We start from the raw sequence: 16,563 nt of genomic DNA on the forward strand, positions 1-16,563 counted from the left end.
CACGGCAAAAGAGTTTGGGCCAAAAACTTAGCGGGGACGAAGCTATAGAGCTAGTGGGCTCCCTATCAGGTTAAAAGTGGGGGGTAGGAGGCTGGCGATCTTGGGGGCGGGGGGGGGGAGAGTTTAAGGAGGCAAGGGTTTAGTGGATCACGCTTCAAGGTATCTACCTGAACCGAATAAAACGTGCTTTAGGAAATCAGCCCAAGAATGGACCTAACACACCAGTCAGGAGAACCGGCGACTGGGTACACATGGATTCATTCCCCGGGAGCCTGAACAATAAGCAGCGGGTTAGGAAGGCGGTCGGGTTTCCTGTGTGGCGTTTCCAGGCTGTGACCCTGCGCCAGCCCTCCGAGCACCCGCCTGGGCAGAGGGGCGCGGGAGATCCCCGAGAAGGGGCAGCCAGCCGCCTGATTGACAGCCCGAAATCTGATCTTGTGAAAGAGACGCGGAGCCAATGGGAGGCAGCGATCCATCAGTTTGGCTTGGAGGCCCCTGGAGGAGAAGTAGAGGAAAAACCACCGAATTGAGCTCTGTCAGAGGCGCTTTCGGCTTCCAAGGGGAAGTGCTGGGCAATAATTAATGTTTTTATTAAATTTGGAGGGAATTTTTTGCCGCAGTTCGCCCAGCGTGGCCTTCAGGTGGGTCTTTCCAGCAACTTTTTCTCTCTCTCCAGATAATTGCATGGTTGTGGGTTGCAAAAACTACCCTTATGAAAGAGGTGTCTCCGTCTCTTTAGTCCCGTTAGGTGCAAAGCTAGCCTCGTTGATCGCCATTGCTAGTTTTGCACACGTTTGCGAATCAGAGCTGCCCGGGGTGCAACCGACCGCGAAGGGAAACAGCGAGAGTGTAAATAAATACATCTCCTCTAGTTCGGATTTTTGCTACAGCCGAAAATATGTAAATTGTGAACTCTCTAGGCTCTTTTTTGATCCAGGTGAAGGAGGCTGGTGTACCGAGGGTTATTTTTGTGAATGGGACAGTCGGAGGGTAATTAGCTATGCAAATTCAAGAGCTTCATTCATGGTTTTGTTTGTTTTTTTTCCCTTTTAGCCTAAAAGCCATCTTGTTCCCCTCTAGGTTGATAGACGTCCAGATCCCGAGGAAATCTGCAGCTAAATGCTCAAAATATAAAACACTGGGCTGAGATTTGCGAAGAGCAGCGGAATGGATGGATTTTATGACCAGCAAGTGCCTTACATGGTCACCAATGTGAGTGATCAGTTCGAGAGTTGCTGTTTATAAACTTGATGGGGGGGGGGGGGGGGAGCGGTGGAGAAGGAGGGGGCAAGGAGGTTGGGATTGCAGATACTTTATCTGCTTTGTTGCCACTGTAGGGCGACTCTGCTTCTAGAAGCCCAGTCTTCAAAATGAGCTTACCTTTCAGTGATTTGGATAAGGCATAGTTTTGTTTTTAAGACCTCCTTTTCTGATTAAAGGGCCCAAGATGAGTGGAAGAGGAGATGGAGGGCAGCAGCAGCTGCTGCACTCAAAGTTTTTGGCTGGGTTTGTCTGCCACATTGAAAAGAATGAAGTTGAGACAAATGCTGACACTTTTTGTTTACATGGGGTGTTTTTGTTTCTCCTCCCCCCTCTCATTTTATCTTATATTTTTTATTTCTCCACTCTTCTTCTTCTTCTTTGGTTTCCAGTGGGGAGTATCAGAATAAAATCCATTGTATTTTAATCTAGCTTTGATCCAGCCTAAAATCGACTTTAAATATAACTGCTTCATGTTGTTTTGATACTGAGATACCATGAATATATGACTAGCAAATAGTATGCTAGGATCGGCGCTGGGAAGCTACTCTTCCAGGCTGTCGAATTTTCAGCATAACCTTTCACTGTGAAATGAATGTAGAAAATGAATATTAGAATTGATGCCATAGACTTTAATTTTTTTATGTAGAGAGAGGATCCTCACAAATGTATGTATGCATGTGTATTTTTGTGTGTGACTTTTGAGGTTTACCTTCTTTTAAAGGATTTTGTCTTTCCCTTTGTAGAATCAGCGTGGGAGAAATTGTAACGAGAAACCAACAAATGTCAGGAAAAGAAAATTCATTAACAGAGATCTGGCTCATGATTCAGAAGGTGAGGTTTGATTTGGGGGTGAATCCCTCTCTTTACCTATATTCCCTACCCTCATAAAGAAGAGCAGCAGTTCAATCTTACCTTAAAAATAATACAAATTCAAATTACTGTATTTAACTAAGACTTTTACTTTGAGCATTTAACATAGTGTGACAGTTTGCACTGGAGGATATTTTATAGCCCCGTCACAAACTAATGAAAGAAGAAAATAAAAAGTTAACAGAGGCATCCTTTTATGTTTAAAAACTCTTGTGCATATGGCATATAAGTAACCCACACACTAGGGCAACAATTTTAAAAATTCAACCCAGTGGGACAAATTAAGCAACTATGCAAAGTGCTTAATTTCCACTTTCTTCATTAGAAGTTAAACAATGTAGATGATTATTTAATTTTTCCATCCCCTTTAGATGAAAACCATATAAAGTTATAAAACTTTTCATGGATGATTTTGATGACTCCATGGTGAGGTCCTATATCTTGTTCTATAGGTCGTAAAGTGTTCACTGAATTATAATTAAGGCCTAATTAATAATTATAATACTTATTTGGAAAATTAGGTTCCAGATTCTTTTTATGAACTGTTCATAGGAAGTCAATCGGTTATAAATTATTCCAGCCATATGGAGCATTAATAATAGACTTCATATACTTAGATTTAATTTAAAAAATTCAGTTGGCCATTTAGATAAAGTATAGTGAATTCTGAAACTTCCTCAAATCCTCATAATTGTAGGACACATCTCTCCCCACTGTGACAGAATACAAAATTTTGGACTTGATAATAAACAGGTGCGAGGGAATTATCTTTCTTTGACTTTTGTAAACCTGTTAATAGAGAAACTTTTCTCTGAACACTTGCATTTATAAGTTGTTCCTATTTTCTTTGAGGCATTGAACCTGAAAACATACAGTACTTTGAGATTTATACCATCTGTTGTTATATCTCTGATATAAAATTCAGAAGATATAAATACAATAGTTTTCAGTCTTTCTAAACTTATCCCTATTTTACCAAAGTTGAATATGTTTAGAAAAGGTTTCTGTGGACATCCCTTTACCTAAGCTTTTTTTGGAATCCTATTGTATATATGATATTTGGTGTTCCTGAGCTTTTTAAGCTATTTGTTAAAAAAAAAAAAAAGTGTGTGTGTGTGTGGGGGGGGGGGGGGGGTAGATACTGACTTTATTATGTAGTTGACCAGAAGAATTTTTTAAAGAAGTATTGCTTAATAACCACCAAAACGAGCAGGATTATTGAGATCTGTTAGGTATGAATTATATTTTCTTTTTTTATTGACCCCTTCCCCAAATTAAGTTGATATATGAAAGTTTTATGACAAACATTTCCATTTAATGAAACCTAAAGGTTTGCAAATCTTTTGTTTATTTCTTTGACTTTTTTTTTTTTTTTTTTAGAACTCTTTCAAGACCTAAGTCAATTACAGGAAACATGGCTTGCAGAAGGTAAGTAAAAAAAAAAATGCTTTAAAAGGAGGGGAACGCACCTCTAGAAGGGGAGGGGGGGGGGAGAGACCTGAACTTGCTGTCTTAATGTTCAGCCCAATTAATTGAGCTCTAAAAGAGCCACCTCATGTGTCATGCATACATTAGAGCCTCTGATGAGTTTGTCTTTGGGGAATCTGGGGCTGCACTACCCAGTGTCATCACAAATTACCAGGAGAAATTGCTTCCAGCTCACAATCACATCTGCTTTTGGCAAGAACTAATGCACCAAGACTTCAAGTTCTCAGCCTCTGTTCAGATTTTAATTGCAATTGATCAGGTTTATATTCTTGTACCTCCAGAGACCTCCTAGAGCCAGAACCCGGCTAGCTGTTTCCTTTAGAGCAGCGCATGTCATTATTTGGTGTTCTGGTGGAGGACTTTTCTGATGGCAGAAATTAGTTTCTCTGGGTTCATCAGGACGGGATGCTTCAGGATTTAAGTGCAAGTGTCTTCTTCCCACCTTGTTCGCAACACAGAACGATAGGTGTGTATCCAATACTGAGGAAATCTATGGCTTTAAAATAAATCTTTGTGGCTTTGAGGAATTTTAAACTGTTTTCTATTTGTTACTGTTATGTGATGTTTGTTGAAATTGACCTTTGTTGTTCTGTTACTTTTATGAGGATTTATCTAAGATAGCAAGGGGCCCTTTAAAGGCATGACTTTTATTTTTTATTACTTTTTGCTAAAAATCTGTGTTGCAATCTGTTGTACCTTTTATTGTGTAAACTTTATAGGAACAGTGAGATAGTGCTTCAGTACAGCTTGATACAACTTGAGAAATGCCTAATGTTGAGGGATTTTTTGCTGGTATTCATAATTTGAAATTTTTCTTTTGGCTTTGTGAAATACTAAGTTTATCCTGTGATCTACTTGGTGGGAAACAAAGACAATTATAGGTACTTAAGTATTGTGTATAATTGTGTTTTTTTTTTTCTTTTGTTCTGTCTTTACATTATATGGGATACATGCACTTTTTGGAACAGATTTTTAAGATGGTTAAAAGAAGAGAGAGGGTCTCTTTAAGTGGAAGCCGAGTCTTTCTGTTGCTATTTGGAGCTGACTGCTGTGTTTTATCAGTAGTCTTGCTTTCAGTTGATCAAGTTGCTGTTAGCATGTAAAATAAGTTTCTTTGTTTTGCTGATATTCTAGTTCTCCAAAGAGCTTTTTGCTATATTTTTAACCTTTTAAGTTAAATAGCTTTCCTGGTAGCCCATCCAAAAGGGTGATTGTATTTGTATATTAATGAAAGGTAAGTATTAATAAAAGTTTTAGTTATATTTAAAGGTCATTCTGCTTGTCTCTGTAAATGAAACTTATTGCAATAGACTACTTATTATTGCAACATAAGCCATATATTTCAATGTAACTTTTTAAAGAAAATATTGCACAGAGGTTCTTGTATTAACTTTTTACTGTTAGTTTGCAAAGTTGAAGCTTGCAAGACCATTATATTTATGAAGGAATTTATTCACTTATCCAAAATAATTAAAAATACTCTATTTAAATTATCCGGGAAGGTAGGTTTGTTCTTCAAGATGTTTAAGTCTCATTGATTCCAAGTCAGTGCACTTGCTGGCTGATTTTGAATGTGCATAGCAACTCTGTTCCTGGAATTTTAAAATGTGGAATCTGTGACAGACTCCTACCATTTTATAGTCAGTTTTAGTACAGTTTTTTCCTTTCAACTTGTTTTGTTTGTCACTCGATAAGTAATTTGCATAATTTATCTGAGTTTATCTTTTCACTGACTATTCTTACTCAGTTATTTATATAAAATAAACCTAGAAAATGACTCATGTATTTGGAGGAACATGGACTTTTACTTAGAAAAGAATTCATAAGGTTAAGTAAGTTCAGGAATTAGTCCTCAGACTGTTGTATTGAATACCAGGGTGGGCTTCTATTAACAAACTATGGATACAGTTTTTTCAAAATAGTTCACATTAATTTACCCTATCATGATATAAGCAAAAAAGTGGTTAATCTGATTTATTGAATAGAAGAGTGAGGAGATATATTTTTTTAACACTATTTGTTAGTAGACTGCATATTTTTATTTTTAACAAATATATATATAAAATTACATATACAAAATTACATTTGCATTAGCATTTTAATTTGATTTATTGTCATCTTGAAAAATATTAGCTAAGAAGAGGTTCTCAAAATTACACTAGTTTTTTCGTAGCTGGATTTGTCCATTTATGTCCCTCTGGACATCCAGAAATTAAAACATTGCCAAATTGGCTGACATGAACCATTTACATATTTCTTTTTATAATGCTTTGTAGCCAAGAAACTGACCATGGAATTTTAAAGCATCTTGACCCTTTTAAAAAAGATCATTGGCAATTAACCAGTTTCTTCCATGAGTTAGAATTCCACTGGGAAGTTAAACAGGTCCAAAAATCTTATTGGACCTGAGAGTCAAGTTAGTTGTCATATGAAAATCATGTTAAGAAATTATCAAAGTCCTTAAATACTTGGAAGATGATATATCCTAGCATGTTTGTTTTTCCCTGTAAGAATTTTCTGAATTAGACTCAAAGAGCAATATATGGCTTAGTCATAGGTAAATTATTATGGAGTAAGAAATGTGTTTTATGTCTAAGGAGAAATTGGGATAAGGCAGGACTATTTGAGGGTGGGGTTGGAACCAGTTGTTTTCAATTCACTAGTTATCTCTAAAAATAGAATTCCATTCTCAAATAAATTCATTTCCAGAGATCAAAAATATTTTTGTGAAGACTATAACTTTATATTAGTATCACTTTCAAAGTACTAACACTGCCCTTAACACTACAGTTGAAAGATTTTTAACATATATCCCACGATTTAAAATAATCACATTTCATTCTGAAAAAAACTGAAAAGGCAATGTTTCCAGTGACACAGTAACAGTTAAAAAAAGAATGTACCTACTTTTAAATTTTGCTATAGCTACTTTCTATTGTAATTGTAACTATGTACAATTTTTTATTGATCCTTTGTCTTTTGAATTAGATTGCTACTGACAGAAAGGCAATTTCAATTATTTGATCCCATGAAATAATGAGTTCAAATATCAATCCTGTCAACATCATGGTCATGTCTTATTCTTCAGAACCTGCTTTAAGTGGTGCCTCAGCGAATGGTGTCCTAGAAATTCATAGTTAAATGGACCCTTTTGTGTGTAGGGGGGTGGGGGGAAGCGGGAGGTTGGCAGAAAGTGAAGGATGTAAAACTGAGTTTTAAAAGGATTGCATTCCTCTAAAGTTTGTTATTAAAGCTTACCTACTAACACACCAGAAAGACGTCATACACTTCATGCATATTAAATGTAAATACATAGCAACTTTTGAATGTTATTTTTGCTGTTACACGCTCTTGAGATTCCCTTTCATCAGTAATATTAAGGAGAAAAGCCAACAGTGATTCGCTGCCCTCAGGGTAAAGTGTTCTCCAGTGGCACTGTAGTAGGTCAGGGTTCACACTGCCACCACACTTGAGTCAGAGTTTTATCTCCAAGAACAACCTTCCTACACCAGAGGCCCTTACATCATGCAGATAAAGCTGTTTTTCTTTTTCTTTCTTCTCTTTTGATTACTCCTTGACCTTCAAATAACCAGGTTGACTTAAAAGTAGAGACATTTATTACGAAGTTTCTTAAATAATATGTTATACATATTGTCATGCAATAATATTCCATCATAATGTACTCATTTTCATTTTTAAAAAATTATACTGTAACTTTTTAAAATGGAACAAATTGGATGTGCTCTTGAATGTTTTTTGTTTTCAGGTGAGGCAGTAAGAAGTAAAAGCTTTAAAATGGCATTATTTTTTTATGAGGTTTACAAAAAAAAGGAATTGAGAATTGAAGCATTAAAGCATGGAAGTCTATATTATTTATTATAATTGAACAAGAGTTTTTTTTTTGTTTTTAGGAGGGCTACCACTCCTCTTTGCATTGTACCAGGAAATTCTCTAAAATGTGAAAGAAAGATTTATCTTTTGTACTTGATTAAAAGAGAGCAGGTAGAGCAGGTAGAGTAATGGATTATATTTTTAAGTATTCTTTGGAATTAAATAAATACCTTTCATCTAAGGTCTACTTGCAAAATAATGTTTTTCAAGAGTAGAATTTGGATATGTTGTAGCATAATATAGTTTTCCAGAGGGCTGTAGTAAATGTTTATGAAATACAGCTAAGCTTTTCCAGTTCAGTTACTGAAAATGTGTAATTTCTTAGAGTTTGTAATATGACTTGATTCCATTTGACCTGTGTATAAACTTGTAGTTAAGAAAATCATCACCATCATCATCACCATCACCATCATCATCATCACCATCAGACCTCTGTAGAGAAAATATTTGGCAAGAAACAGCTCTGAGCTATCCTTAAGTTTTTAAGTCACTACAGGTCAATTTAGAGTTAGAAATTGAAGCTAATTTTAGACTAAAGACAACTAAAACTTACTGTTTTCTTTCTTTTAGAACATACAGAATGTCTTTAGCAAGGATGAATGATGTTTCTATCCTGGGGAAATAGCCCCTTTATTTATCTGTTTGAATATGTTTATACTTCTGCATTAATTAATGCTTACACACTGGTGCAATCATTTTAATGTTAAAAGCGGATGTGGTATAAAGCCAGGCTTAGTGGCCTCATGATTATTTTATTCCATGGCCTGCAGCTTCATTTTAGCATTTAACAGAATACCACTGTGCGAAGGTTGATTTTCTTGTTGATTTGCTTTTACTTAGAATTTCACTTTCTTTGAAGAAAGTTGTTTTTAACCCTTTGTTCAAAGTGAAACACTACAAAGTCAGCAGCACTCTGTTAAAATCTTAGGATAGAGAAACTTTGAATAACAGGCAAAAAAAAAAAAAAAAAAAAAAAAAAGAGCATTTTTCAAAATGGTTTTTCTCTCTCCTTCCCTCCTTTCGTCCTTTTTTTCCTTTGCCTCTTTCCTTCCTTGCTTTTTAGTTTTGTACATTTACGTATCTGTGGCAAGTTCCCTATGAAGTAGGGAGAATATATCTATGGGATTCATGTTTTAAACTTGTCATTTCTTTAAACGCGTACCTTCCTGGATCTGCACTGTATTGGAGATAGAGCTGGAAAACAGTGTTTATACTGTAAGTTCAAGTTGACTAGCTTTCGGCCCACAGAAGGGTGTGACATGAAAAGATTGTGGTTGGGCCGCATGGCTCATGCTGGACTGTGTTTTTGTGAATGGAGGCAGAACTCCAGCTCTGCCTGCTTGTCTGGAGGAATTGCTGAGGAGATCAGCTGTCTCATTCACGGGCAGAAAGAATGACTCATACATCTTCCGCCTTGTTTGGCTCCAGGTCATTGTAACAGTGGATAGAACTGGTTTTAATTAAATATTAACCCCTTTGATACTTGACATTTGTTTCATTTGTAATGTTTCCACTTTTCTCTCTCGCTTTAAGAGAAACCCTACAGGCTCCTAGTTTGTAAGTAAAAGGTGTGGCTTTTTTTTCCCCTTGCCTGCAGCCAACCTTGGAAAATATGTAAATGCTCACCTTTTCTTAAGTAACGATTATTATTCCATTTGCAAGGTTAAAATATGCATAAAATAAAGGCAAACTAAAAACTGCCCTGCCCCCCATCCTCCCCGGGAAATGTTAAGAAAATATATTAAAATTAAGCATTAGGGTTAGTGATTCTGTGGCATCATGAGTTTCTTTAGCATGATATGCTAAAGATATGTTCATCAGTCTCTTTAGCATGATATGTGTTGCTATGTAGGAGAGAGAGAGAGAGAGAGAGAGAGAGAGAGAGAGAGAGAGAGAGAGAGAGAGAGAGAGAGAGAAACGCACCTTTGGATAATAATCGAGGTAAAGCAAATAGCTGAGGGTGCAGATACTCTCCTTTGAAAGCAGAAGTCCTGAGACTTGATGGCAACTTGTCTATTAACGTGCAATGATCAGATAGAGCCGCTGCAGCTATTACCAATCAAATCCACATGCTCACTCTTCTTGAAAGCCTTTTATTGGTCTTTGGGTATCTACTTTCCCCTTATGTCCTACTCTGCCCCTTCCTCTTTAATTATGGAGGGTGTGGAAACATATTCATTCCTCGAAGGTGATTATTCCAAGCGTAGTTATAATAGATAGTTGGGAAAAAATAACCCTTCTCAAAAAATTTTTTTAGGTTGGCCTCTGTTGTTAACTTTCCACTTTGGAGTTAGTATGACTTGTCACGAATTTTTAGCAGCTATAGTGTGCTGCTTCTCAGAATTCCCATGAATTGAGGGGAAGAAATGAAATGTATTCTACGAGTGTGGCAATACTTTGTCATATTTTCCTTGTCCAGATCCAGCTTGTGTTTTTTGTTAACTGCTTTCCTTTCACTCTAACTTCATATTAGAGGTAGACTTAAGCCTTTGTCTATTTAAGTAGCCTGCTGTTTCATTGGGTCCATTCAGTTTCTGAAGATTAGCTTCTGTGAAATATGTGAGTCATATGTTTTTTGTTAAAATTCTGTAATATGTTCAAGCATAAGTGTGAAGTATTTATTCAGTATGTTAAAGAGTTAGAACAGAAATAGCAAGTTTTATTCTTTTTACAAATAACTAGTATGCAGCTATTTTCTGTATACTTCTAGTTCCTTCTGCTCCTAAAGTTTTGCCTTTTTCTTTGCATACATTTCCCATCACACAACTCACATTCATCAGAGATTTTTGTGCCTTTCTTGAAGTGATACATATTATGGAGTCGCAACTTTGTCTTATCGTAGTAAAAAAAAAAAAAGTCTGGCCTTTAGGACATTCATACCAGCATTTTCAGTTGCAAATATACTTTTTAACTAGTATTCCTGTAAAGCGATATTACATTTTTATTAAATTCTTGTAAGTATAGGCTTTTTAAAAGCATAATAATTGTTGTGGTTGATAATTTTTGCGTCTCAATAGTTATGTCTATTTAGCTGTTAATTTAGAAGGAAAACCAAAACATGTGGATATGATTGGAAAAATATGTAGGATTTGATTCTGTCTACCTGCTGTTAGTTATTAAATAGATATCAAAAACATTCTTGTAATTTTTTGGTGTAGAGACTTATTTTAAAGGGTACTCTTCTAGTTATAATTTGTGAGTCTATAAGAAAACCCAAGCTGCCTACAATGCAAGAAAAATGTTTGTAGCTAAGAGAATGCCAATGTACAAATTTCAGCTGTTAATTTTTTCCATGTCTAATATAATTCATTAGAAGTCAAGATATTAAACCTGCATTGTAATGATTGAAGCAGTTTTATTGTGAGTGAAATGAAAAAAAAAATGAGTGGGTGGTGGAAAGACGAAAACAACATTTCTTGAGTATCTGGCGTTGTCTGGCATTTTATTTAGACTATTTCATTTAATCCGCACCAGAAATCTCTATTATCGCTATGAAACCGGTGAGTAAAATGGAGTTCACTCAGGTTAAATAATGTTACACAGTTTACATTGCTAGCAAGTTACAAAACTGTGATTTGAAGTTTGTACGACTTTTGTTAGTTAGGTATCAGATATTAGTGGAATATGAAGAGAATACCCTTCTTCAAATATAGGCTGAAGAAATAGGCATCAGTTATAATCTGGAAAATGCCCTTAATTTGTTTGGTTTCATTTTGTGGCAGAGAATGGGGTTTGTATTTAATAAGTTTAAATATTGGTGTCCAGAGGAAAGTTGTTATAAAATGGGTGTCAGGCTCCATATATTTTGATAATAGGCAAAATTGCCATTGGTTCTGTTCTTAATAATATAAATTTTATTTAACCAAATAATTCTGTTTTTAAAAATATTATTAAATAAGCTGATAAAAAACCTTTAATTATATGTATGTTGTAAACCTCTTTTTATTAAACTTTTAAAATATAGAATTTATTTTTTATGTTTAATTTGTCTTAACTCAATTGAATTACCAACACAAAACTTTTTCAACAGACTGATTATTTTAGTAAGCATTCCCCCATACAGAATAGGCTCTTTAAAAAAAAATCAGTTGACATCTGTTTAAATATGACTTGATTGGATAAAAAGGTTTAGTATTACATAATATTAGTAAAGTAATACTAGCTAATCAGATCACAACTAATGTTAATTAGGATGATAGTTCATTACATTTTTACCAAATTAAAAGTAACCTAACTTCTATTTTAGGTAGTTATATATGTGTGAGTGTGCACATTAGTGTGCATGTGAAAACTTGTTTTTGTAATATTCTGTCAATTTGGAGCAGCCTATTTTGATGTCTCAATCAACCATGATGAAAATATTATAGAACTGAAAAAGTTTACTTGTGTTTTAATTGCTGCCGAATGCATAAAGTCCTTGCTATTCGGTAATTTTTCCCTTACTAAAAATAGGGAAGTTGTTTGACATTAAGACTGATGAAATAATGATGTTCTTTTTGTTAATTCTCACTAGTAACCAGGAAAATATTTTGCATGAAAAGATGGAGTTTATTTGCATTAATATGACCATAGTCATTGAATTGTAACATTTTATAATATAGGGCCAAGATAGATGACAATAATTTAAGAAACTTAGTTGCATATTCTGGCCAAATTTAGGGCAAACATTTTTAATTATGGTAGTCTAATTTGCAATAGATGGAACTTACCAAAATCAGATGATTTCTAGAAAGCAGAATCCCTGAGAGATGTAATAACTGCACATTATTTGAAAGAATTATGTGGTTACTTCAAACGGGCCCCTTAAGCACTGGCAGTGGGTAAATGGAATACCCTTTACTCCAAAAGCATATATTTTACTTTCATAAAGAAACACTGCAGCTAATAGAAATCCTATGGCTTCTTTTACTTTGCATGTCTCTTTTATTTCCATCTGGCAGGTGAAATTCAGAGGCACTGCCACCATTATATTTCTAACATACATGTTTTCTAGTTGACAACAATGATGCTGCTGAAATTTCCCCTCTCAAGTATTGCTGCCAATGCCACTTTAAATAGAAGCTAATTGGCAAATAATCATAAATTTTATCCCAGCCTAAAAATATCTGGCATGGAAGATCTTACTTGACATTCCTTAAGTCTTGGCAGTTTTTCTCTTAATTATTTTTTTAATTTTCTTTTTTCCCTTCAGCTCAGGTACCTGACAATGATGAGCAGTTTGTGCCAGACTATCAGGCTGAAAGTTGTAAGTATAGTTTGACTCATCTCTTAAATTTTTCTCTGTCTTCCTTCCTTCTTCCATTCTTTCTCTTTGGTTTGTTTCCACTTCCAGTGTCTGTTCTTGCATTGTGTTAATGCCTTTTTAGCTTGCAGTCCCGAGGTGATGTGATTTGTCACGTTGTGGCATCAGCAGAATCCCCGTGTGATTTGTGCAGAGCTCCGAATAGTAGCTCAGGAAAACTGATCGGATTAAAAGATGGTCCTGTTCTCTATGTTTGGTCAATATCCTGGATGAAGGAATGGGGAGGCCCAGGGCATGCAAGTGTTTACTTCCAGTCTTTCAATATCTTCACCAAGACAAGTCTAGATGCTGATGGAAGACAGTCAGTAGTGAAAATCCATGAGACGATTATTATATAACTTATAAAAATTCTGGGCCAAACATTCATTGGCTTATTGTAGTTTTTGCACTCATGAACTTTGACCTGCTTGGATTGCATTTTTAGCCTCACAGTCTGTTCCTGGTTGCAGTAACAGAAATGGGAGCACCTGATAGTTTGTCTTAGGATCCCTTCAGTGTTTCTTTCCGGGAGTCTTGCTGCAAGGCCGGACTGTCAGAGGCTGCGTGGCGAGTGATTCTCGGTTCTTCTCCCTCCTATGACTGCAGAGTGAGCATTTCGCCTGTGCAAACATGGTTGCCTTGGGATTTACCTCTGATATTTATGCTTTGCCTTGACCTGAGGTGCAAATAGTAAAGAAAGGGGTATAAATGCCATCTTGCTGATGAAACTGACCCAATACATTGTTATTTTGTTAGCACCCTTTAAAGGTCCAAATTCCATTTTTCCAGACCGTTGACATTTCCACAGGAGGCTGTATCATCCGCAGCAACCAAGTATGCTTAATACCTTACAACCTACAAACCCATGTTTTCCCACCTAATATCATAAATCTAACGCAAATCCCCATGTTGCTTCAAGTAACAGGTGTTTGCCAGCATTGTTTTCAGCTTTTATGTTTGGTATCTTCACTGTCCCATGGGTCAAGAGTTGTAAGAGGTTTCTTCCAGATTCTCTCCCATATTGTGTTTTAGTTCAGCTTCACTAAAAATCTCTTTCCTATTGCGGTAAAATCTATGTAACAGAAAATTTGCCATTTTAACCATTGTTAAGTGTGCAGTTCAGCGGCACTCCCATTGCTGTGCAAACATCAACACTGCCCATCTCCAGAACTCTCTCACCATCCCAGAGGGAAGCTCCGTACTTACTAAAAAAATAGCTTCACAAAGAAAAGTCTGCCCACAGCCCCTGGTAACTGCTGTTCTATCAGCTTGGTTTTTTGATATGAAAAGAGAATTGTGTTGCTTGATGTCTGAGTATAATTATTAGATATTCTATTTCAAGAAACCTATACGGCAATGTTGTAGACCTTAATTAGAGACTCTTAGAAACTCCCAGAAGGATGATAGCTGGATGATGGCTAAGCAAGGAAAGCCTCCCCTTCATTAAAGTGTGGGAAGAGAATGGTCATATTTCCAACATTTCCCTTCCTCTGGGCTTCTGAGTTTTTTTCTAAAAGCTAAACGTGTCATCTGAGTGGGAGAATTCCTCTCATTGAGTCATTTCACATCTGAAAAATTGGTAATGATTCCAACACACTATGCCAAATGCCAGGGTAAAATAACTACCCTAACGTCATTTTTTTTGCTCCTTTTCTTAATTGATCTCTTTTTAGTTTTTCTTATTCTTCACTATTCGTCTCCTTGAAGTATCCTCTCTTGGTCACAGTGGTATGATTTTCCCTTTGTCTTTATATGCCTTTGAATCCTCCCTCTCACTCCACTCATCTTCCTCACTTTCTCTTTCCTGAGGTCCTGTCCCCAAACCTTTCCTCTTATCTTCCATCTGTTAAGGCAACACAATCCCATAGAACGTTCCGTGATGAAGGGAAAATCTGTATGAACATTTGATGTAGGAGCCGCTGATCACATTGGTCACTGAGCACATAACTGTGGCTAACGAAATGGATTTTTAAATTTAATTATTGTGACTTTATATAGACATGTAGCTATTGGCTACTGTGGTGGCCAGCGCAGTTCTGTATAGCGAGGTCTCCAACGTTGTGATTTCTAGCCGGGGTCTCCCCTCTGCCCTGTCTGCTGGGCTTCTTCCCTCATACACCACTGGGTCCTTATGCAATTAGAAAAATGCGGCCCCTCTGGACTCACCCCCTCAGCCCTCAGCTCATTGTCGGCATTAAATAGCATTTACACAGCAACCCCGGTCTGCAGTGTGGTGGCCCACAGACAGTTGACTTTCAGTAAGACCAATGTTGACATCACTGTTTTTCTCTCCTGCTCCCCTTGCCTTTCTCTCCTGCTCCCCTTGCCTTTCTCTCCTGCTCCCCTTGCCTTTCTCTCCTGCTCCCCTTGCCTTTCTCTCCTGCTCCCCTTGCCTTTCTCTCCTGCTCCCCTTGCCTTTCTCTCCTGCTCCCCTTGCCTTTCTCTCCTGCTCCCCTTGTCTTTCTCTCCTGCTCCCCTTGCCTTTCTCTCCTGCTCCTCTTGCCTTTCTCTCCTGCTCCCCTTGCCTTTCTCTCCTGCTCCCCTTGCCTTTCTCTCCTGCTCCTCTTGCCTTTCTAAGTTGATGGCATCATCACCCACGTGGGAAAAACGTTTGATTTATCCTCAGTCCTCCCAGTTCTTTACCATTAACTTCAAATTGCTTACCAAGTTGCCAATTCCACCTTTTAAAATTATCTTGATTTCGTGGCTTTGTTCACCCCTATTTACTTCCTTAGTTCACACCCACATTCTGCCTCAAAGGAACTGGTGAACCAGCCATTTGATTGGCATCCTTGCCTTCAGTTTCCCCTCCCTTCAGTCCACTCCCTGCAGAGGCATCAAAGCACAGCCACCTGACCTTGTTACTTCCAACGCTGCAACTTCCTTCAGTGCAAAGTCCTAATGCTTTCGCTGTCCAGAGCATCCTCCTATAACCTGAGCCCTGGACTACTGACTGTTTCAGTTTAACTCCTGCCATCCCAGCACCCCGTCCCTCCCCATTCTCTGAGCTTGAGCCCTTCCAATCTTTCAGTTCCCCACAGTGAGCTCTCTTATGCCTCTTTGCCTTTGCACATGCTCATTTTGCTTTAGCAGTTTTTACTTTTGCTTTGCAGTCTGGTGAGCCGCCTACTCCTACTCCCGACTCAGTTTAGGCTTCCTCTCATTGAAATCTTTCTTGACCTCTTCTTTGCCATCCTTACCCTGCTGAACTAGACTCTAACATCTTGTCTCTTGTGTTTGTTATATTATAATATTTTAGATACTTGTTTTTCCTCAATAAGACTGCGAACTCTTAAGGATCAGTAGTGTGTCGTAGCCATGCCTTGCTTGTTCTAAAAGCACAATAACTAAAATTGTCATCATAATCACGGTCAACTTCTCTGAGGTATTTTCAAAGTCCTAATTCCCTTCTTAAGGTAGAAACATATGACCATGCTTTAAAGCAATATCTATATCTATATATATCTATATATATATCTATATAGATCTATATACATATATATAGATGTATATAGATCTATATAGATCTATATAGATATATATCTATCTATCTATATAGATATCTATCTATCTATCTATCTATCTATCTATCTATCTATCTATATGGTCTCGTTCTGCAAAAAATATGCTGAAACCATGAAAGTTTAGCTAAACATTTTCAGAATGCTGAAATTTTATTTTACTTCAATTAGTGGATATTTACAGTTTAACAAATATGGCTCTGGGACTGTGAATATAACACCTCAATTTAACGGCGACTTATAAACAAA

The 16,563-nt window shown here is 36.8% G+C and overlaps 1 protein-coding gene across 5 annotated transcripts in view; it reads left to right on the forward strand.

The window, feature by feature from the left end:
* The first annotated feature begins 246 nt into the window (after nt 1-246).
* The window catches only part of ETV1 (ETS variant transcription factor 1), an 85,800-nt gene continuing 69,483 nt past the window's right edge, over nt 247-16,563 (forward strand). The window contains exons 1-5 of one of the 5 annotated variants that reach the window (XM_036328019.1): nt 247-641; nt 1,054-1,212; nt 2,007-2,094; nt 3,514-3,561; nt 12,704-12,757. In XM_036328019.1, coding sequence (XP_036183912.1) covers nt 1,168-1,212; nt 2,007-2,094; nt 3,514-3,561; nt 12,704-12,757 — 235 coding nt within the window. In that variant the 5' untranslated portion in view covers nt 247-641; nt 1,054-1,167. Of the gene's footprint in view, nt 642-791; nt 938-1,053; nt 1,213-2,006; nt 2,095-3,513; nt 3,562-3,706; nt 4,088-12,703; nt 12,758-16,563 lie in introns of those variants that run through there. The other 4 variants (XM_036328015.1, XM_036328016.1, XM_036328018.1 and 1 more) reach the window with 4 other exon arrangements.

This window comes from Myotis myotis, unplaced genomic scaffold, assembly GCF_014108235.1.
Source record: "Myotis myotis isolate mMyoMyo1 unplaced genomic scaffold, mMyoMyo1.p scaffold_m19_p_11, whole genome shotgun sequence".
Lineage (NCBI taxonomy): Eukaryota > Metazoa > Chordata > Mammalia > Chiroptera > Vespertilionidae > Myotis > Myotis myotis.